The sequence below is a fragment of the Diabrotica virgifera genome, chromosome 2, assembly GCF_917563875.1.
Source record: "Diabrotica virgifera virgifera chromosome 2, PGI_DIABVI_V3a".
Taxonomy (NCBI): Eukaryota; Metazoa; Arthropoda; class Insecta; order Coleoptera; family Chrysomelidae; genus Diabrotica; species Diabrotica virgifera.
In genome coordinates, this window is record NC_065444.1 from 177,805,562 (window position 1) to 177,829,444 (window position 23,883).

At 32.9% G+C, this 23,883-nt stretch overlaps 2 protein-coding genes across 3 annotated transcripts in view; one reads left to right on the forward strand and one right to left on the reverse strand.

Annotated features, from left to right (window-relative positions):
- Positions 1 to 8,508, forward strand: part of LOC114335849 (L-2-hydroxyglutarate dehydrogenase, mitochondrial-like) — a 60,004-nt gene extending 51,496 nt beyond the window's left edge. Inside the window, exon 4 of the mRNA XM_028286140.2 lies at positions 8,034 to 8,508. Coding sequence (XP_028141941.1) covers positions 8,034 to 8,455 — 422 coding nt within the window. The 3' untranslated portion in view covers positions 8,456 to 8,508. The remainder of the gene's footprint in view (positions 1 to 8,033) is intronic.
- A 7,341-nt stretch (positions 8,509 to 15,849) lies between these two features.
- The window catches only part of LOC114335851 (ADP-ribosylation factor 1), a 63,648-nt gene continuing 55,614 nt past the window's right edge, over positions 15,850 to 23,883 (reverse strand). For both annotated transcript variants that reach the window (XM_028286142.2, XM_050642942.1), the window contains exon 4: positions 15,850 to 17,508. In XM_028286142.2, coding sequence (XP_028141943.1) covers positions 17,218 to 17,508 — 291 coding nt within the window. In that variant the 3' untranslated portion in view covers positions 15,850 to 17,217. The remainder of the gene's footprint in view (positions 17,509 to 23,883) is intronic.

The following is a 23,883-nucleotide window of genomic DNA, read 5'->3' on the forward strand; positions in this document are numbered from 1 at the left end:
ATATTCGTCGTCGCGATAATACAAAACAGTCGTATATTCGTGGAATACACCATATAGCTAAATTTTTAATTTTAGAATACAGGGTTGGTCTAAACTCGGAATGAGTATTTTCTCAGTTTGCTTAATTGGAGCACCCTGTATTTTAGTACTGTAATGATATAATATGATAATTTTTTATTTCTTAAGCATTTCCTATACCTAACTGCTTTAGTTTGTGAGTTATTGGTGATTCAAGCCAAATATTATTTGCAACAAAAAATATGTGAAATTTTATTAGGTTAGCCGTGAACATAAACTGTTCGCAAATAATTCAATAGGAAATAATTTTTCGGAAATAGATACATATTAATCTAGAGTCTAGAAGTCTAGACTGATCCAAAAAATTACCAATAATTGTTGAGCTATTAAAATACCTACGTAGTTAAGATTGTTAGTGCGATTAACAATGAAGCACAAATTAAAGCAGTTAGGTATAGAGAATGCTTAAGAAATAAAAAGTACCATAAAATATAATTTCATTACAATACTAAAATACAGGGTGTTCCATTTAACAAAACTCAGAAAATATTCATTCCGAGTTTCGACCAACCCTGTATACCAAATTCAACATTTAGCTACACTAATAATTTTTAACAATAGTAGACTATATTAAAAATGATTTGAACATAAATAAAGTTTTTGATGTCAAATAACCAATTCTACAGGGTGTGAAAACTGCTACGAAATTAATAAGAAAACGTAATTATCTTTTAAACTACCCTATATAATATTACAAAACCTCATATTTCAGAAAGAAGACATGGAAGAGAATTCAGAAATGTAATAATATACAGGGTGTTCCATTTAAAAAAAAAACGAAGTTATAAGCAACTTCCGGTATAACTGAAAGTAGGAAATAGATAAAATATTTTCATTAAATAGACCACTCTTCAAAACACTCCATTCCAATTTTCATGATTCTGTTGTCTTTAGTTCTGGAGATATTATCCCATCTCACCCTGTATGTTAAGTCAAGCTGAAAATGTACCTATACTGTTACGTTGTTCTAAGATCTAAAGTAACGATTAATAAATAGTAATATGCTAGTGGGCAACTGCGAGACTTGCAAGACTCTTGCTGCAAGACCAAGACCAAGACCGGGAGTGCAATACCAAGACCAAGACCAAGACCAGGTGTATTGGTGCAAGACCAAGACCAAGACTCTTTAAGTCTCGCCTTGGTCTTGCATTTGGGCAACACTACTCATAAGTATGATAAAATTCATTCCGGATGGAAAAAACGGTTTTTAACCCTTCGTTTGGCAAGAAGATAACCAGCTATAATACATTAGTTATTTTCAGGATCTGCGTACCTTTATTTTTTTTTTTAATTTTTAGTAAATTTTTAAAAACATTAGAATGTACCCTTAACGAAGGGGATGATGTATACAAGTGGATACACTGCCACGAATCCCATACTTTAAGATGGTTATGACTTTGTATTCATATGGATACTGCGCCAGTTAAGGTAATACAGTACGACGTACAAGTAAATGACCTACAACGCAAGCAAACAATTTAATTCAAGTAAATCAAATACATTAAGTATTTAAGTTTACATAAAATAACATAATTTTTTATAATACATCAAAAAGCAATTTCTGTATTTTTCAAGGCATAACTGGAACACAATCCATGCGGCATTGGTACATTTCAAGCACTGGATTCGGCTTTGTCCCTTCATAACTGGTTGTAACATGTCATAACTTATATATTTTTTTGTAGTTTCTCTAAGGGGAAATGTATTGAACGCCTGAACGGTCTGTCATTTGTACAGCATATATGTTTGTTTTGCACACAATAATTTCCAAAAGATCATTTTTGACATAGACCTGCAGAAATATTCAAACTCAGTTGGTAAATTTTGATATTGTGAAATACGTAGTTCTCTCTCCTCCACCTCAACGGGCCACTGCAACGATTTATCCGCAAATAAGTATTGCGGCTTTTTCACCTTTGATTTTTTTACTAGCTTTCAAAGGACGTGTGGATTTCCTTTCTTTCAAAGAAGTACAGGCTGCTACCACCATTGGAGATTTGGCCCGTTTTCTCTGGCTCGTTCGTGTAGGTGTTTTTTACTGACGCAGAGATGGATTCTACAGTATTCTCAGGAGTTATCAAATCAGTAGTAAAAACCTGATCTGAATCGAGAAGAAAGTCCGCTACTCCGTCATCATTCATGCTAAGGACAGCTTCTGCAGCTGGTACAACAGTAACAATGGGTTGGTCCAACGATTGATAATAAACAATAATAGTCGGCATCACTGAACACGCGTAGTTTCAAAATCTATGAAAGAATAGCTCAGCACGACGGCATCGGGAGCAGCATCAATTTTCAATTCATGCAAGCAAATTGATCGAATGTAACACCAAATAATCCTTGTACGAAACAGTGGCATAAACGCTGTAATTTAATGTAAGGAAATATTATGAAGTATTTATCTATACGTTTGTGGGGAGAGTGATCGTGGAACCGATGAGCAGTTCGATTCAGAATCAGACAGCCTTCATTGATTTCATCATCTGTATCCTCCTTCTCCGATTCATCCTTACTTGTCAAAAAATAAGTAATTTCCATAATTTTTGATGTTCGCGATCAAAAAAGCTCTTTAGGGACCTGCAAAATTATGATACCTTAGGCCTTAGATTGATCATGAGGCCATATGGATACAGTAACAAGATACTGGACGAAATCACAATATCGAGCAAAGTGCCCACTTGGATGCATTAGTTTTTTATGAACATTTTCTCTTGTTTCTCAATATTTATTACTAAAATTTCAATTACTAACAAAAAGTTAAGGATTTTAATAAACAAATTTTAATAACCATCATTTAAAAACATACAGGATTACTTTAATAAAAATAGATAAACTTACCTTGCGCCGGCATCCGCCTTCACTATGAGTTGCCATTTTGATTTTTGACATTATATTTAACGAAACTGACAATAGTTCCTTTACTTTTAAAGTCGCCCTATGATCTCACTGCCTGGTTTCCACGGGACTTAAGCGATTGTACGATGTTAAAAAAATAATAAAATTAGTGTATCCACTTGGATACGTTGCCAAACGAGTTAAGCTCACTAAATCCTATAATAACTTCAGATATATTTATTTGACCTTGGGTGCATCAGGTGCTACTTGCAAATACCTGTCACACTCAGGGCCGTCTTAACCATATACGGCGCCGGGGTGCAAGACTCATCTTTGCGCCCCCTCTTGTCAGAAGATTATATAGAATTAAAACTAATTATGTTTGTTTTCTTTATTTTTATATATTAAAAAATGTGGTTTCAGTATTCAAAAAAGATCAATCTTATAACACTATACCATCGTTTTTAAAGTACATATATCAAAGTCAACTTTTCTAGCTTTTAAGTTAGTTGCCAAAAGTTTTTATTGCTTCGGTGATATCTATTTATACTTGCTTTTCTATACTTATTAAAGCCAGGTTTGTTATCTGTCTTGGTCCATTGTTGAGTGCAAATAATTTTTGATCAATAATTTAAGTTTAGAAAAAGACCTTTCTCCTTCAGCTATTGTTACTGGCAGTTGGAAGTGTTAAATATATCCTTAGACTTTAGACAGGTAGAAAGATTTGGGAAAACGGAGAGTTAATTATTAGAATATAGATAACCTAATATAACTTAAAATATTGAGTGGAGTTGTGTCTGTATTTATAAAAAATATTGGTAACAATTCTAACTCATGGAATAGATCTTCACCATCTATATCGGATCTAATTCCATGCGCTAGTTTTTTTTTGTAAATTTAAACATTTTGTTTTTTTTTTAAGTTTTCTTCGGAATTTCTCCAAGTCGATATACTTTCCAAGAAAGAAAAATTATAATTATATTCCCTCACTTAATTTTGCAATGGCAATGTCCAATAAATAGTAATAGAAGTTAACTTTAAAATTTTGTTGTGGGTCTAAAAGAGGTTCGTCTGCAACCTCGTAATTGAAATGTCTTTTTCGGGATGTAATTCTTTAGCAATTGATACCGAGTCAATTAATATCTGCTCAAACGCAGTGTCAGTGCGGCTGTAGGTTAAATCTTTACTAACTTGATCAAGCATCTTAACAGCTGCCAAAATAATAATATCCCGCGTTTGCAAGGTTTTACTGACAATATTAACCTTTGCTAAAATATTGTACCATGTCACGATAGAGCAGATAAACTTAAAGTCCTTTAATTTTGTCATCAATGAGCTTGCGATGTTTCTTGTGTCATTGTTGTACTTGTTGTCAAATATTGAGTATAATGCATTGTAAATGTTCCCATATCAAAACGAAGCATTTTTAAGGAGTCAATTCTACTCTCCCATCGTGGACGGCCGTAGCTCAGCGGGATGATACCTGGCTTCATGAGCCATAGCGCACGGGTTCGAGCCCCGGCAACAACAAACCATTTTCATTTCTAAAAATGATACGATCCGTTCACCGTGCCTCGGAGAGTACATTAAGCCGTCGGTTCCCCTAGGCTAGTATATATCGACACTAGTTACTTGAAACAGGGAAAGATATAAATGGTGCCGAAACAATCCTAAAGGATCTCCCCGACCAAAATGCCATACGATTATTATTATTACTCTCCCATCGCGTATTTGAAAGCGCTTTTAATGTAAAGGTGGGTACATATCTGCTCATTCATTATGGCGTTCCACCTTCCACCGTAATGTTGATGCGAATAAAAACATAAATTTCTTTAACAATTAAAATTTGTTATTTCCATTGAGCATTTAGCAGCATCATTTAGCACTAAATTAAGGCTGTGAGCCGCACAAGGAACATAAAACGCACGAGGATTCATGTCTAAAATTCTTTTTTGAAAGCCAATATTTTTTCCTCTCATATTTGCCCCATTATCATACCCTTGGCCTCGTAAATCATCTAAATCAATATTCATTAATTTCAAAAAATTTAACAAATAATTTGCTAATCCTTGTCCGGTAGTATCAGTAACCGGTAAAGACCCTAGAAAATGCTCTCTAACTTCGGCAAGCTTTGTTGACGAATTGAAATAAACGAACCTAACAACAATAGTAAGTTGTTCCTTATGTGAAATATCAATTGTGCATTAAATTTTTTCACCAATTACACTTATCAATTCATTTTGAATATTATGTCCAAGATAATGAGGCATACGATGCTGAACACTTTGAATTCCTGCAATGTGTTCTGATAGCGTATTATCAAAATTCTATTAATTTTAAAAAAATACCGTTATCCGATTCATACAACCTTTGACTGGTTCCTCCTAATGGTAAATTTTGTCGTGCTAAAAATGTTATTATTTCGACAATTCTTTCTAAAACCGCCTTCCACCTTTTTCTTTCGCGTTCAACTGCTGCTTAATTGATAGAGTCTACGGTATGACTTTCTATTTAGTAAGTGTTTTTTTAGATCTACATATTTTTGTATGGAAATTAAGTGACTACAACTTTTCTCGCGTCTTTCTAAAAACGGAATGAACGTCTTTTTTGTAGCAAACGAAACTTAAAAATTGAAACGCAAATTGAAATTATTTTCGGAATAATCTAAATGGGTTTCATATTTCATTTGCATATCGTAGGTGTAGTAAGCATTATTAACCTTTGTAGAAAAAACCGAAAGTGCACTTATATGTTTTTGTTATTTGTACTTTCTTTAAGGAGCCTAGCAAGTGTTCGGCTTGCGCCCCTTGGACTTGGCGCCCGGGTGCCTCGCACCCCCGGGTTAAGACGGCCCTGGTCACACTCATGTTAAGTGATCAAAATCGGTTAAACCGTTTAGAAGTCATCGACCTCCAAAGTATAATCCATTTAACCATTATTACCGAAATGGTCTATAAGGTAAGGTTATAATGGTTACGCCACCAAACTTGATCGGGCAATCAGACTTAATTTTCCAGCCACCCCAACATTTTTTCAATCTATTCCGAATAGAAAAAAATCTAGTGTACGTTCGATGGACACAACGAATTATATTGAAAAAATAAATATTGGGATGGCTGGGATATGAACTTACATTGCCCTATCACGAGTTTATTGTCGTAACCACTAGCCCATTTGAACAATAATGCGGCAAAGACATTTATAACGTTTAAGGTATAATCGAGAAACATTACATTCAAGTTCATACATTTAATTTATAAAAAACTTTGAAAAACTCCTGAAACAAGAATAAAAAACTGCTAAACGCCTTAAAAATAAGTGGCGCACACAATATTTCAACTACAAAAGAGCATTACGTGGCGCAACAATGTATATTTTCGTTTTGATAGAAAATAAATTATAGTTTTATTTTGAAACATATTTCCATAGTATTTGCTATATTTGAAGTAAAACGCGCCTCTAAGACCTACCTTTGTTAAAGTAAAAATGCATGTTTTAAAGCTGTTTTTCACGTATAACTCAAAAACTATTAGCTTTTACAAAAAAAATATTCTCACCAAAATTGAAGACAATAACAAATTTAATACACTATTCACACAAAGTACGAAACTAATGTTAATTCAAAGTGAGTTATGAGTAATTGAATGTATATATTTTTCGATGAGTACTCAAATCTAAGTATAGTTTTTTTATAAGTACTCAAAAGTATTCAAGCTTAAATAACGGGAAAACGATGCATTTTATAAAATATATCTGCTAAACACTTATCAAAGTACTTGAATACCTAAATGAGCTCCAGAAGAAGTTAATAGCATCAAAATTAAGCAAGTTATGATGAAACTAAGAGAAACCTTTCGAATTTTTTAGGAAAAAGTGAAAAATAAAACATACGCCATTTCCACAAAAATTAAAATTTATAGTAATCCTTACAAAAATTTCTTTGTATTAGCATAAGTAATGATTTTAACAATTTTCACCGGTTTAGAATGCATATTTTTGAAAAAAGATATAATTTAAAAAAATCAGAATTTTTAAAATTATCGTCATGTTCATTTTCTTTTAATAACAATTATAAAAATACTCAATACATATACGTAAAAAATGGTAAATAACCAAATTTTAGTTTTTTCTTATTCAAATATTATACCTTTTTTACCATTTCTGTAGGGTGAAAAATAACTGAGATAGAAACGTTTAAAGCTTAAATTTTGCTGCGAGAACCATGTAACCGTGGCCATTTAATCTCTGATTTTTAAAAAAGTAAAGGGTTTAAAAGATTAAATTTAACGCGTTTTAATAGCCTTTGGAATTACCTTTCAAACAGTTTTTAGGTGAACCTGATATATTAAAAATTAAAGGAGTTAATAAAAAAAACGATAACATTTTTTGGAAAAATTTTTAAAAGATAAAGTTTGAAAAATTTTTGGAGCATAAATTTTAATGCTATTAACTTGTCTGGTATCTCATTTGATAGATATTTCTAAGTACTTTCACAAATGTTTAATATGTTATAAAATGCATCATTTTCCCGTAATTTAAGCTTGAATACATAGATTTGGGTACTCGCCGAAAAAAATATGCATTTAATTACCTATAACTCACTTTTAGTTAATACTAAAAAGTTTTTTTAGTAAGGAGTTTATTTAAAAACTTTTTTGTAAAAACTTATAGGTTTTGAGTTCCATAAAAAATCGGTTAAAAACATGCATTTTTCTTACGAAAAATTAAAATTTTTGATCTTTAATAACCCAAAAAGTTTTGATTTATTTTAATAACTTTATATAACAAATTTTGCTTAGAATTTGTCCCCCTATCTAATTATGGGGTTATTTTTAATAAATTAATTTTCACCCCGAGAGGGGGTGGCATCCACCCCCAGGGTAAAAGCGCAAATTGGCACCATGTCACCTTTGTTTCTTAGATATCCTCTAACCGCTCACCAATTTTCATGCAAATCGATGGAGGCTATAGTTCATATCCACCTTCAGTGACTCAACTAATATTCATATCAGCTCTTTTGTAGCTGGAATATTGTGTCCGCCACTCATGTTTAGGTACGGCGTTTAGCGGCTTTTTATTGTTTAAATATTGCGAGATAATATTGTTTAATGCCTTTTTAGGACCAACAGCTGTCCCTGCATATACAATAGAAGGATACAACGAAGAAGATATAAATCTAAGTTACTTAAAAAATACTTTGACTTCTCCCAACTTCTTAAATATGACTAGAAGATACCTTTCAAAATGCATATCTCAAGTACAAAGACATTTATGTCCGGACACGTATATAAAAAAACTTCAAAAACTGGCCGATTTCAACAAGGAAGATGTTACTAGCGGGCCAGTGGCTGTACAGACCCAGTTAATAAATCCTGACGGTACATTTCAGGATGATTTTGTATTTGAATTTTTTGAAGGTAAAGACCTACAGAAACGGATAATAAATTGTCTTTTTCTGCCTAGTCCTGCTGCTACGTCTTGCTTAGCTATTGCTGAATATGTGACTGATAAATTTTTCAAGGAGTATGACCCAAAAACTTAAAACAATATATCGTTAATTAAGATATTCGATATTACAAATAAATATATACAAAATATGTTTTACTGTTTATTCCAAATCATATTTTGATTTCTTAAGGTACTAGTACACTTTAGAAGACCAAAAATAAGCATTTTTCAAAAGACTTTTTTTCCTCAAAACCTTTATTAAAAATGAACATAAAACTTTTTACATATTAATATCTAACTCTTAGAGAATACAAAAAATATATCTTTTTTCATTAATGCACGTACACTAATATTGCAGAGGGCGCCAAAGTCGAAGCCTCGAAAAAAAGTAGTTTCGATGGCGGATAGTTAATCTCAGGATTGGGATCTCTGAAACAAAAAAATCGTACGGTATTTGAAAAAAGAAGGTTTCTTACGTGACAATTTACCACCGTTAGTGAAAAATTTCGCAAAAAGATTTTACGGGAATTTGAAAATTTTTTGTGAAAGTCGCCCGTTTTTCTTCAGTTTTTCATGGTTAAAGAATATTTATTTTTAATTTTTTAGTCAAATTGTCACGTAAGAAACCTTCCTCTTTCAAATGCAGTACGATTTTTTTGTTTCAGATATCCCAATCCTGAGATTAACTGTCCGCCATCATTTTTCGAGGCCTCGACTTTTGCGCCCTCTACAATATTAGTGTACGTGCATAAATGAAAAAAGATATGTTTTGTACTCTCTAAGAGTTGGATATTGATAAGTAAAAAGTTTTATGTTAATTTTTAGTGAAGGTTCTGAAAAAAAAATATTATTTTTGGTGTTCTAAAGTGTACTAGTACCTTAAAGTTATATTGGAGCAAGTAACTTTTTTAATTCACTAGAAACATTCTATTACCAGTGGAACGTCTCTCTGGCAGCTATTTAAACTAAAAGTACACCTTTTGTTTGCTTTCCTCGATTTTTTATGGCCTTTCGCCAGCGATGAATGAAAATGAAAGCATGTGAATGATTCTTCGTCATGGTACTGGTGATCACATATACCAAAGTCCCGTCGTTATTTCATTATTGTTTTTAGGATCAAATTATTTTATTAAAAATTAATTCGTTCATATTTAGTAAAAACAGTCATATTTTGTTAAGCAACCAACATATACCGCTGGCGCCATCTTACAGTCCCTATACAAAGTTTACTATTAGGAATGGCACCTAGCGCCTTTGTTAGGATGTAGAGCGTAGAGCATGGCACATACAACCTTGTCATGGCAATAACTCAAAAGTCTTTGCACTTAGCACCTTTGAAACTTCCACTCTTCAATTGCTACTGTTGCTGAGATTGGGTTTAGGTATATTCTGCATGCGTTAAATCATAAGTCTTGTGCAGCTCTAGCAGCACTTGTTATTTTTCTGAAAACGCTTCATTAGCAGAGGCGGATCTAGACATTTTACTTGGGGGCAGAGACTTCCAAGAAAACACCAACCTAAAGACATAACATAAATAATCTCAAACTACGTAAAAGACATAGATAATGACTTATGTGCATAACTTCCCCTAATTTTCCTAACTATCAGTAGTAACTACACGAGAGCTCTAAAATTATCGATTTGTATCCGGAGTGACACTTTCGACAGTTTTAATTTCACGACCCCAAGGGGAGTGAAATTATGTCAAAGTGTCACGAGGGCAAAACAAATCGATAATTCGAGTTCGAGAGTAATTCGGTAAGATTATTTCATGAATAAAACTCTTTAAATCAATTTAACTAATATTTTATTGATATCTTCGCCTGAATACTTGCTAAACTTGTTTCTTGTTGTTCTCTGTGACAAGTTGTAAAACATTAATGTCACTGAATGTATTTTTGCATAGCAACGAAGGGCATCTGACGTAAAATACTTGACGACAGGAGATTATCAAAAATTATCGCTGTAATTTTTATTCTTGTAGGTTTCTATTGGTCAGAATCTCTATGAATGAGTTAACTGGGTTGAAATTGTCTATGGTTTAAGTTTTATGTCATCTAATATATTTTTTATGTTTCAACAATTTTTTCTTTAATTTTGGAGCATGTTACGGGGGAAATTCTCCTATTTCCTCCGTAAATCCGCCACTGTTCAGTAGTTTTCTAAAGATAAGATGGAACTGCAGCTATGGATAAGTGTGAAGTAGTGACGTCATGAATGTCATTTTTTGAACATTCGCGAATACGAATATCTGCTACCGACATTCACGAATGCGGATATTCAGTTTTTTTAAATTTGTTTCTATTTTGATAACGTGTTCTAAAATAATGAGAAGTTAATTGCTATTTAGTGTAAATCAATCTGAACCATAAGCTTTATTATAATATAATAACAAATAATAAAATAAAGTAAAGGCTGATAATGTGATTATATATGAGGTTAAGTTACCTTTTCTTAATAAAAAAATATGAGAAGTGAATAAATTGTGATTTTATTGACTTAATATTACATATCTTGAAATTTTTTTTTCAAATATTCGTACTCGCAAAACATTCGCATAAATTTCGCGAAGGCGGAGATGCAAAAATATGCAAATACAGTAGAAACTCGATTATCCGTCAGGGCACCGGACCAAGGGTATGACGGATAATGGGATAATCGAAAAGACGGTTAACAGAACATTAAAAAAAAAAAATAAAAATTGATAGTACAGCTCTCTTTTATTTGTATACAGTAATCCCTCGTTATCCGCGGACTCATCAACCACGGTCTCACTTATCCGCGGTTGCGATATCTGTTGAATCTTTAATGAGAATGTTTTATTATTTTTATATATTTTTTATAATTTGACCAGTCGCGCTAAATTACTCATGATACGCCATTGGCGCTTGTTCTTAGTAGTAATACTACGGGCAATTAGTTTATAGTTCGGAAGGTTTAAAATACCGGCGAATGTAGATGTTGATCTCAGCGTCTTTATTTTTGTTGATATGATAATACTATTTCACAGATATGCAATTTCATCATATTTCTTTCTATGTACTTACTAATATACGTATCCAAATTGGGATTATATGTCATATTCTTCTTTGGATCGTGGATCCCTCGCCAACCACGGTTTCACCAACCGCACCTTTCTCTTCGGAACGTAAACCGTGGTTGAAGAGGGATTACTGTATACAAGTTTGACAATTTGAATATACAATATTGTTCGACAATATAAGAGAGAATTGTGTTCTTACAATCGAATCAATTTGGTTAAAAATATTCTGAAATATTTGTTTGTTTTACTGTTTCCTAACATTTTGCAATGGCTGAATTTCTTAATCGGCGTAACATCATGCAATCTACTGTATTGGCTTCTTCTTGTCGAGAATACCACTCTGTTGCATGTGCGATGCAGCTTCTCTTGATTCTTTACGCAAATTTTTGTCAGTTACAATAGTATTATCGACATCGCCACTGTCAAATTCGAAGTCTGTGTCAGCTTCTGAATCTGCTTCCTTCGCCTCTGTTTCAACGATTTCATCATCTGTCAACAATTGATAGCCGTTTGCGTCCTCATCACAAATTAACCATTATATTATGTCACCTTTAGGCCACGAAAGCAAAACAGTTAATTCAGCAATAAAAATGTGGTGGTAGTATAACTGTACATTTCAGCAAATTTCGTTTGGCTTATCGGTTTATCGCAATGCTCAAAAAAAAATGTATTGATGACTCATTTTTTGCTTATGTAGTCAATAAAACTTATGTACGGACCCTGATGGTTAACAGAGGTGACAGTTAATGGAGGTTCCACTGTATTTGCGAATTCGAATATTTGTTACATCACTAGTGTGGAGCATTTATGAAAACATAATTCTTATGTTGATCTAGCAGCACATTTTCTATCGCATTTCTTCAGTTTTCTGAAGATTTTCAGAGCTTTTCTGAAAGCTAAAGTACGATACATCTATTTTTGACCACGAATTCATATTCAACATGCAAATATGCACGAAGAAAATGAATCTCTGTTCTTCCAATATTTTCGTTCAATTGACCGTGAATTAGTGCACTTAACGTAAACCGAGCACCCGAATCCAATAACTTCAGAAAGCTGTAGCTTCAGAATAATAGTTTTTCAGACCTAGTTCCCATGGACTTTTTTAATCTACGCAGTCAGAATTATCATTGACCTAACTTTCGTTAAATTTGACCGGGGCCACTTCTACAGGAGTGTTGCGGTGCCCTTTCTCAACTAAACTCAATCTTCGATGTAGAATAGATTTGCGACGCCTTCATGAAACGCCACTGATATCAGTCTAAGATCCCACTGCCTAGCCACATCAAACCGGATCTTCAAATGATCTTATCTGTTTATTCACATTTTAAGGATAATCCAAATTTGCCTTCATGGTTTGCAGCTTCCGCATTCGATGTTTACATATTTGTGTTTATTAAAAGTATGTGAATCCTATTATTTTAAATGGTATCTGATGTAAATGACCGTTTTGAAGTGTAATTTTCAGGGGCAACTCCGAAGTGAATGAAAATTTGGATTTAGGTTCTCCTTACCCTTCACTTTTAAAAGTTTAATTTGTGCCGTTGGTGGGTTTTACTTAAGGGGGAGGGGTATGGTTTGAAATATTTAATTTTTTTTATTATTTCAAATAAAAGTGCATACTTTCAAGAATACTCTCTGAAAATTTCAAAATAATCGGAGTAAAATTAGCAGAGATACAGTGTTGAATATCCCTACCTTCGACTCGCTTTGCCGCGACTTCGCGCCAGCACGCTTGAGCGTAGTGAGAAACGTTAAACAACTGTTCGCCTTCTCTTTTGTAGATTACTCCTCGATTCAAAAAACATATTCCAATGTGCATCACTTTACGATTTGGCAGACAAATAAGATGAAGATGCAGTTGTCAAAACTTAAAACGAATTTTTTTCAAAACTGCTTTTTCAAATGCGGTGGACATTTTAATTGAAAAACTACTCGGCCGATCTACCTGATATTTTGCACAGATTTTCTTTAGACATTTCATGAGGTAACAACGTCGAGATATTTTTCTTTTTTTGCTTATCTTTTGTTCAACAATAATAAATCTGTTGATTTTCACAAAATTTTTACCAAAAATTTCATTTTTTTGATTTCCGAGTGATACCAAAAATTCAAAAATCATTAATAAAAAACTCGACGTTGTGACCTCGTAAAACTTATAAGCTAATTAAATCTTTTTGAATTTTTTGTTTCGTATGATCTAGTGACGAGTTCTGATGTCCACCGCAAAATCAATTTTTTTGTGAACTGCCTGCCAAAATTTGTCACCATGGCTTATTTTTCAATATTTTGGACTGAATTTTTTTCTAAATGTTCTTTGAATTGTACTTAATGTTTATTTAATTTAAAAATAAAATAATTGTACCATAGCTTCGAAAAAAATTCACAAAAATGTGCTTGATATGTTGATTTCAAACCATACCGCCCACCTTAAGGGCTGAGAATCACCCCTTCTCGGAAATTAAAAAAAGGCGCATTTAAAATAAGTACGGAAATAGATAAATTGACTAATTCTAAGGAACTTTCGTTTGAGTTTTTTTGAGTCAATACTTTTTAAGTTATTTGCGATTGAACATGTTTATTTTTCGACAAAAAAAAAACACGTTTTCAGGCGGTTTTTTGCAAATAAGTTAAAACCAAAGTATTTTATCGAACAAAAGTATTCTTAGCAAAAATATAGCATAGAAGAAAAAACGAAGAGTTGCGTATATGTGAAGTCTATAGACCCAGCAAAAGCAAAGGGGTAGACTCATGTTCTTATTCGTCAAATTCCATATCGAATATTTCAACGTAAAATAACCAAAACATTCAGCGATTTTCGGGAAAAATTTATTAAATATTTTTAAGTGTTTAAAAAAAGTTTTATTTTTATTTTTTATAAAAGTTTCTAGCATCAACACTAGAGGAGTTACGCTCAAAATAAAGTTGGTACTTTTTTTGTAAAAAATTCGTGAAAATCTCCCATTATTAGCACCCTAAAGAAAATTAATAGTTACCGCTGTACCATTTACTTTATATACAGTCGGAAAAATGAAAGAATACCCATGAACGAACATATAAACACGCTGTATTTTCCTGTCACCGTGTCACAAAGAAAATTGTCCAGTGCAAGTACATGTAACAATAATTATTACATGTACTTGCGCTGGCCAATTTTTTGTGTGACACGGTGACAGGAAAATACAGCGTGTTTTATATTCATGGCTATTCAGCGTGTTCATGGAAATTCTTTCATTTTTCCTACTATAGTTATTTATGAAACAGTTCGTGAAGTATGCATTTTGCGAACGCACGCGATGTTTACGAGCACGAGCGACAGCGGTGTGAGTGCTATACATCGCGTAAGTTCGCAAAAAGTACTTCACGCACAGTTTCATACAATATTTTATCTACGATTAAATAAATAAAAAAACTAACTCTTCATCACTGGAATTCATTTCTATTCTACAATTTTTAGAATTTTGACTGAAAACTGTCGAAACATTTGTTGTAATTTATAGCTCATTATGTCATCACCATGACAACGTGAAAGTTAAGGATATTTGATTATGTATATGAAAGTGTACCAAAAACCGTGCGAAAAATTGTTACTTCACGCACACTTTAAATCCTTCACGCACTGCTATCTATAATGACAGGTTTCACAAACTAAAAACTTATACATGATATGATATAGAGTAGATAAAAAGTATTATGTTATACTAAAAATCTCAAGGGGAAAAATGTAGGTTTTGCTTTTATAGTTTCATTTTGTTTTTCTGTAAGAAAAAAATTGGCTGTTCAAAGTGTGCCACACTCGTAATTCGTGAATCGTTCAAGCCCTTTCAACTATAACCCTTTAAAAAATAAGCACTTCAAACCGGTGAAGCTTAATATTTATTTTCAGTGTAACTCGCTTAGTTCTGGTACTAAAACTTTTGTAAAAGAAAAATAAAAATAAAGCTTTTTTTGAACGCTTTGCTTTTGCTGGGTCTATAGACTTCAGGAATACAGAACTTTTTTATATGCTACATTTTTGCGAAGAAAAATTGTTTTCGATAAAATTTATAGTTTTTTAGTTATTTGCGAAAAAACGCCTGAAACGTGTTTTTTTATCGAAAAATAAACATTTTCAATCGCAAATAACTCAAAAAGTATTGACTTAGTAAAAAAACTCTATAGAACGAAAGTTACTTAAAATTAGTCAATTTATCCATTTCCAGACTTATTTTAAACGAGCATTTTTTGACCCCCCGCGAAGGGGTGACTGTCACCCCCCTAGCAAAAGCAACCAACACCGCAAGTTCAACTTTGAAGTGGAGGGTAAGTAGAACCTAAATCCAAATATTCACGCAATTCGGAATTGATCCTGAAAATTACACGGTACCGCCGTATTTCCCGTTCATTTATTGGGCTATAAGGGTTTTCTCGAAATATGACGAAAATTTAATTTAGAAAACGAGAAGTAATAGTATAAATTTATTTGATAATACAGCTGACAAACAGGGAATGTCCACGATAAATCAAAAACATATTTCTTTAAATAAATCACTTATAATGTAACCTTAAATCCACAGTTTGTCAAAATAAAATTACGCCTCAAAGTATCCACAACTGAGTTACAAATTTGAGAAGTAAACAAAAGTATTTTATGTACAGTACGACGTGCCCGAATCTGACCAGAAACAAACCTCGAATACTCATCGCCGGTTAAGATCTGCGGGACGTAAGTCTGGTAAGCCAATCGGCCAGTCTTTAAATATCCCATAATATATTTACTATAAGTATAAAAAAATCTACTTCCTTCTTGAACTCTAACGCCGAAATTAACTACCAGAGCAAGACCCGTTGGTTTGACAACGAATACGGGGCTATACAATATCTTGTCGGATTCGGGCGCGCCCATTCGTACTTCATCTTAAATTTAAACAATAAAATACTTGAGCCGTGCCCAAAACTTTTCAAAAACATGTTCTTGTTTTATTTTTTAAATACGAACAGCCTTACCATATGTTACAACAAGGATTGATAGATAAAAAATAATATTTATTTTAAATATAAGTGTCTACTGTACATTTTAACCTATTACAAACAATAAAAAATATATGTTACAAAAAGCCTGTTTTCACCTGAAAGAGGACAATAAATAATTACTATCGTATATTATAGTGCATTTTCTGCAAATAGGACATCACCATACGTGTTTGGGGGTTAGATGCTTTCTGCGACAAGTGCTATAAAGTGCACGTCCAGACTAAATACGTGACTAGAACCTTGTAACATTTTAAAATTTGTCAGTTAAAGTCTTTAATTGAATTCCCAAAATTAAATTTTTATAGATGATACAAAATTACTTTCTAAGAAAATATTTTGGCCTGCAAAAATAAGTTCATTGATATAAGAGGTATTAGAAAAGATATCACAATTTTATGAGAAATTTGTGGAATGTTAAAAGTTAGTACAATCTAAAAGTGTTATATAAAAACATTAAAACTAAGATTTTCATGCAGTTAAAAAATAATAAATCGCCAATGAAGGATGTTTAAGGTTCTTTTACTACAAAAACAACTCTCAACCTAAAGAAAGCTGAGATTCATATGATATATTGCCTAAAACTATTTTCGGATTCACCTCATACACCACTTGTCGCCAACAGCCAATTTTATAACCCCCAAAGTGAAACATGACGAATTTCCCCATCGGACACAAAAATTGCAACATATGGTATACGAAACGTTTCGCGCGCGCGCGAGGTAGTAGACACGACAAGAGTACAAGAAAAAAACCATCTGCACTCGCACACTTTTTTGCGCACTCCTCTCTTTTTCTATGTTCTAGCGATTGGCGTTCTTTAATTGATTGGACAACCAGTCCAGACCTTCATAGAGACCATCTCCGCTAGTTGCACAGGTAGCTTGAATGTACCAGTTGCGGTTGCGTAGTGAATGGAGACCGAGTTTGTCGGTGATTTCTGCAGCGTTCATTGCATTGGGCAAATCTTGTTTGTTGGCGAAAATGAGAAGTACGGCATCTCTAAGTTCATCTTCGGCCAACATACGCATTAATTCATCTTTAGCCTCAGTGATACGTTCCCTGTCGTTACTGTCTACTACGAAAATTAGGCCCTGAAACAAACAGATAATTAATTAAAAAAAGGTAAATCATTTGTTTTAGTAATAGCTAGATTCTGGCCTAAACAACAGCATTTGATATTTACTTTTTATTATATCGATTTTGTGTTATTTATGATACAATTTTGCAATCTTCATATAGCTGATTCGCTTTTTGATAATAATAATGATAATATCGTATGGCATTTTTGCCGGGGAGTTCCTTTCGGACAGTTCCGGCGCTATTTACATCTTAACCCTGTTTCAAGTAACTAGTGCCGATGTCCAGGGGGACCGATGGCTTTACGTGCTCTCCGAGGCACGGTGAGACGGCTCGTGTCATTATTGGAAATGAAAATGGTTTGTCTTTGGCAGGGCTCGAACCCACGTGCACTGGCGTATGAGGCCAGGGAATAAGCCGTTACTCCACTGCCGATCAACGCTTTTTGATGAATATGTGAAAGGGTTTAATTAAACCCTTTCGCTTTTTTATGACTATGTGAAAGGGTTTTAATTTTTCCCAAAGGCTCTTTGTATTATAGCTGTCATACAGATTAAGTGGAAACAGAAAAGACATGGCTACACAGGTTGATTTTGAAATAATGATTATCCATCATTACAACTAATCAGCTTTTTAACTACAATCTTTGACAGCAACTCAATCAACTAACTGAAATAACAATATATGAATGCAATTCACCTCCTTTTGATCACATCTGTGATCAAAATCTGTGTTTATGCTACTAGGTAATATATTCAACGTCTACTTAAGATAACAACCCCCTAAAAATTTGAAAATTAAACAGCAGCCGTTAGCTATTAATAGTAGATATATTTAAGAACACGGGATGTCGCACTCCGGGAGTGAACGAGGAGGGAAAGCATAGCTTTATTATCGTCTACGCATGGTGCGATGATTTTTAATTTAAGGTTTATACCCCAGGCTGTGGGTGAAAAAACGTGATATAATTCAGGAATTTTTGAAACCTATCAGGTGTTGTAAAGGACGATGCCAGGAATAACTTCTACTAAAATGTAACCAAAAATATTGTGCGCTTTGTTTTCTATTGCGATTTTCATTTGTTAAATTTGCAATTTTTAATGGTTTTTAATTTTGCAGCTTAGGATATTGATTTTAGAGAAAAACTTTTTAATAGAAACTTGTAGTAAATTAAAAAACCTACAATTTGAGCTATGGTAAGTTTAATTTCGATAATTGGTTGTTGCAAAACAGCCTGGGAAAGGTCCAAAATGGCCGTTTTTTACAATTGCATTATTTATTGTACAAATAATTTTTTTTTATTTTTTTAAGCTTTGAAATGAAGATCTTTCAATTCCAAATATAAAAAAAATTTGTAAAACCAGATGAACGAATTTGTTGCTTAGATATTATAAATTGTTTATCCCAAGAGGTCAAATGGCGAACGCTATAACTTTTTGAAAAAAATCGTAGAGAGTTGGTGAAACATCCAATCTCCTTCTAAAGAGTTGTTTTCATATTCTGATGTAAATAAATGCGTAAAACATTTTTAAACCTCTAATTTTTGGGTTTGAAATAAGGGAGCAGATTTCGTTAAAAACATTTAGAGCTGAAGCGGCCCTGTACATCCTATGAGTTTTTAACTTACAGATTATTGTTGCTGAAAACGAAACGAAGATTTATAAAAAAAAATAAAAAATTTCTACGACCAACTGAAGCCGAGATAATTTTTGGGTTTGAAAATAAGGGGGCAAATTTCGTTAAATCATTTAGAGCTGAAGCGGCCCTGTACATCCTATGAGTTTATAACTTGCAGATTATTGTTGCTGAAGACAAAACGAAGATTTATAAAAAAAATAAAAAGTTTCTACAACTAACTGAAGCCGAGATAATTGTTTTTTTTTTCTTAAATCGTAGTGCCGTTATTTATAACCATTAAGAAATTATTTTACAGTCATTGACTAAAGAAAGACTTATATTATCTTAATATAAAAATTTAATACTAAGACAGAAAACAATTTAATAATATTACCATTATAGTATACAGTCTATTTACCACTCTATTTGTTTTTCTTGATAAACATTTATATGTGAAATCCAAAAAGAATAGTCACTACAAGAAAAAGTTTTATATTGTATATTATAGTAAGAAGTAACATTATTATTATATTTATATAACAATGAAAAAATTAAAAATATAGTTATATATTTCATATATATGTATCATTTTTGTAATACTATTTCTTCAGAAATGAAATTTCCCATATAAAAGTTTATCAAGAAACATAAATACAGTGGATACAGACCGGTAATAAAATGGTAATATTATTAAATTGTTTTCTGTCAAAATTTAATACAAGTTACGTAAAAATTTTCCGACCGCGCGGATTTGAAGCGAGCCGGGCGATTTACAAAATTCGGCCGCTCGCAAAAGCACCGATTGTAAAAATAATTTTTAATAATTAAATGTAATTATATTTTATAATAATTTTTATTTTTAGATAATATAAGTCTTTATTTAGTCAATGACTGTAAAATAATTTCTTAATTGTTATAAATAAAGGCACTACGACTTAAGAAAAAAAAAACAATTATCTCGGCTTCAGTTGGTTGTAGAAAATTTTTATTTTTTTATAAATCTTCGTTTTGTCTTCTGCAACAATAATCTGTAAGTTAGAAACTCATAGGATGCACAGGGCCGCTTCAGCTCTAAATGTTTTTAACGAAATTTGTCCCCTTATTGTCAAACCCAAAAATTATCTCGGCTTCAGTTGGTCGTAGAAATTTTTTATTTTTTTTATAAATATTCGTTTCATCTTCAGCAACAATAATCTGTAAGTTAAAACTCATAGGATGTACAGGGCCGCTTCAGCTCTAAATGTTTATAACGAAATTTGCCCCCTTATTTTCAAACCCGAAAATTAGAGGTTTAAAAATGTTTTACGCATTTCTTTGCATCAGAATATGAAAACATAACTCTTTAGAAGGTGATTAGATGTTTTACCAACTCTCTACAATTTTTTTTCAAAAAGTTATAGCCTTCGACATTTGACCTCTTGGGATAAACAATTTATAATATCTAAGCAACAAATTCGTTAATCTGGCATTACAATTCTTTTTATGTTTGGAATTTAGAGATCTTCATTTTAAAGCTTTAAAAAATAAAAAAAAATATTCGTACAATAAATAATGCAATTGTAAAAAACGGCCATTTAGGACTTTTCGCAGGCTGTCTTGCAATAACCAATTAACGAAATTAAACTTACCATACCTCCAATTGTAGGTTTTTTAATTTACTACAACTTTTTATTAAAAAGTTTTTCTCTAAAATCAATATGCTAAGCTGCAAAATTAAAAATCTTTAAAAATTGCAAATTTAACAAATGAAAATCGCAATAGAAAAAAAGCGCACAATATTTTTGGTTACATTTTAGTAGAAGTTATTCCTGGCATCGTCCTTTACAAAACCTGATAGGTTTCAAAAATTCCTGAATTATATCCTGAAATCGACCTATTTTTCACCCACAGCCTGGGGTATTAAAACAGACGAACCACTCTTCAGCACTACTCTGTGGATCCGCAAAGTAGCTTCCGATGATTGGTCGTAAATTCTTATGTAAATTAAACGTGCCATTCCAGATGAGCGGCAGTGGCCAGCCAGCTAAAAAATCTCCTGTTTCAGCCACTTTGTGGATACACAGAGTAGCGCTGCAGAGTGGTTCGTCTGTTTTACACCTTAAACGCATGCGCACTTTAAAATGATTTAAAAGTGAATATACCTTGTATATTTATCTATTAACGGTATTATTTATATTACCATTCGACAAATGAGACCTGGCGGCTGACCTTGCCTGAAAATACACATCGATAAATGCACAATACGGCAAGGTCACGCGCCAGGTCTCGCTTGTCCAATTTAAGTGAGGTTAGAAATTGTCGGCGACAATTTGTCAACTGTACCCGCGAACGCAACTATTGTTATCCAGATTTACCAGAAAAATATTTATTTGTTTAAAACAAATAAGCAGATATAGTACGTTCTTTCACGGTTTTTGCTGTGAATTTTAACCCGCCAGTGGTCGCTATATGGGATTTTCTCTCACGGTTTCAGAAAATTGAGCACAACTTTTTTTATGGGAAATTATACGCGCTGTAGTTTCTTCTAGTCTCCTAACTATCCTCCCTCAACAATCTAATAGACTCGTCCGCTCAGATAGTGACTCAGTTTACTTAGTATCACCATATTGTTGAGTCAGTGAGCTTCATGTGAGAGATTCTCTCATCAAGCGACCACCGGCGTCACTGTGTATAAAAATTAATTTTATTTTTCCCCTTAAAACCTAAAATAACATCCTATTATGATGTAATAAAAGGTGCCGTGGATGTGGTCGATGATATGAAAATCCTGTATTTTGTTTCCCGGGTTAGTTGTAGATGGTCACTTACCATAAATTTTTCAATGTTAAATATTGGCGGCATCAATAGTCACATTTATATAAAGATAATAATAATAAAACAAAAAAACGTCGTGTCTTTTTAAAGCAAATGGCTTTATCTTTGATGAAACCTCATCTTTTTTGTAAAATTTTGTAAAGAAAGGCAAAAGTTGGATATGTGAGAGAAAATATTATGCGCGACCACTCGCGTAACAACCTACCTAGCGACCAATGCCGGGTTAACCGCTTAATGCACACATTTATTTGCAAAAATACGTCAAAAAATTACCTATTTATTTTATTACAGTAAAATAAACTACGAACAAGACTATTGTCACTAGATATAATCTAAAGTAAAAAAACGCATATTTTTTTAGAAAAATATAAAATATCAAATACCCTCATGCGCTCACCCGAGTTAACTCGGTCGTAACTTTTTACATACAAAATACTACAAGAGAAGAAAATCGCAATTATTCAAGTATAATAATGTTAAATATTGCTAACAGTGTGAAACACTCTAAAACAAGGGGTTACACACAGAGGTACGTCACAGTCAGGGCAGAACGTGACGTCAGCAAAATAGAATTCTACTCATCGTGATCCAACCCCAGTCGGCAGTCGATCGTAGAAAGTTTAAAATTAGAAACGAAAAAACAAGTGGGCACGGGCGCCCATATAAAGATTTTTAGGGGGGGGCAGACGTGAAGATGTTGCAGAGTACATTTCGTATTCGCGGTGTGCAAGTACTTGGAAAGGGAAACGAGAAACGACCGTGCGCGAGTCGCGGAGAAATATTGCAACTATCTTAAATAATTCATATTGTCAATTGAAATTGTCAAATTGACGTATATTTCATACCTTCTGTCATTGACTTAGAAAAATTATATATTGCTCCACAATATTGATATGATATGCAATTATTATATAAAGGTAAATTTAATTAATTGTATTTTGCTTGCAATACTGCATTTTAATAACGGATTTTATTTACTACATACAATTGTTTACGTTTGCTAAACATAACCTGCATCTTATTTTTTTCTTCTTATTATTTTTTTGGACTATGGTCTTGACAATTATCCAGCAACCAGGACTAATATAATTGGCCAATATAATTAAAAGTGCGAATAAAAGTACAGAGCGTAGAAATAGAGGTCGCTTTGCCGAACTTGCACGGTCCCAATACTTTGGATAAGCATATATAGTTTAAAGCACCCGAAAAGCTAGGGGGGGCCACGGCCCCCCTTCCCATAGGAATGGCCGCCCATGCAAGTGGGGATACCGTTATTTAGCGCTAGAGGAGTTAAAACACGTAGGCGCCTTATATATCGTACAAATATTTTAAACACGAGTTAACTCGGTTAAGCGAAAATAGAAATGTAGTTTAAAACCGAGTTAACTCGGGTAAGCACGTTAAGCGGTCAAAGAACCGCTTGGATTGACATGAAATTTGGCATGCGCATAGCTATCATGTTAAAGAAAAAAGTGATACTGTGCCGATGTGCTTTTACCCTGGGATGAGTTTCACCCCTTCTCGGGGGTAAAAAATATACGTTCATAACAAGTCCAGAAATGGATAAACTGACTAATTCTAAGCAGCTTTTGTTCTATAGAGTTTTTACAAAGCAACTTTTGTTCTATAGGGTTCTTTCATTAAGTCAATACTTTTCGAGTTATTTGCGAGTGAATGTGTTCATTTTTCAACAAAATAACCACGTTTTTAGACGGTTCTTCGCAGATAATTTAAAAAGTAAGTACATATTTTAAAGAAAAAACATTCTTAACAAAAATATAGCGTTTAAAAAAATGAAAAAAAAAAAGGCAAATGTAAGCAAATTACGCTCAATATAAAGTTGGTCGTTTTGTTTTGGCAAAAAAAATCGTGAAAATCACCCCCTAATGCAACTTACATTTTTTTTAGCGAATTTGATGACCTTGGCCGAGCCAATTAGCCAGACATTTTGTTATTTT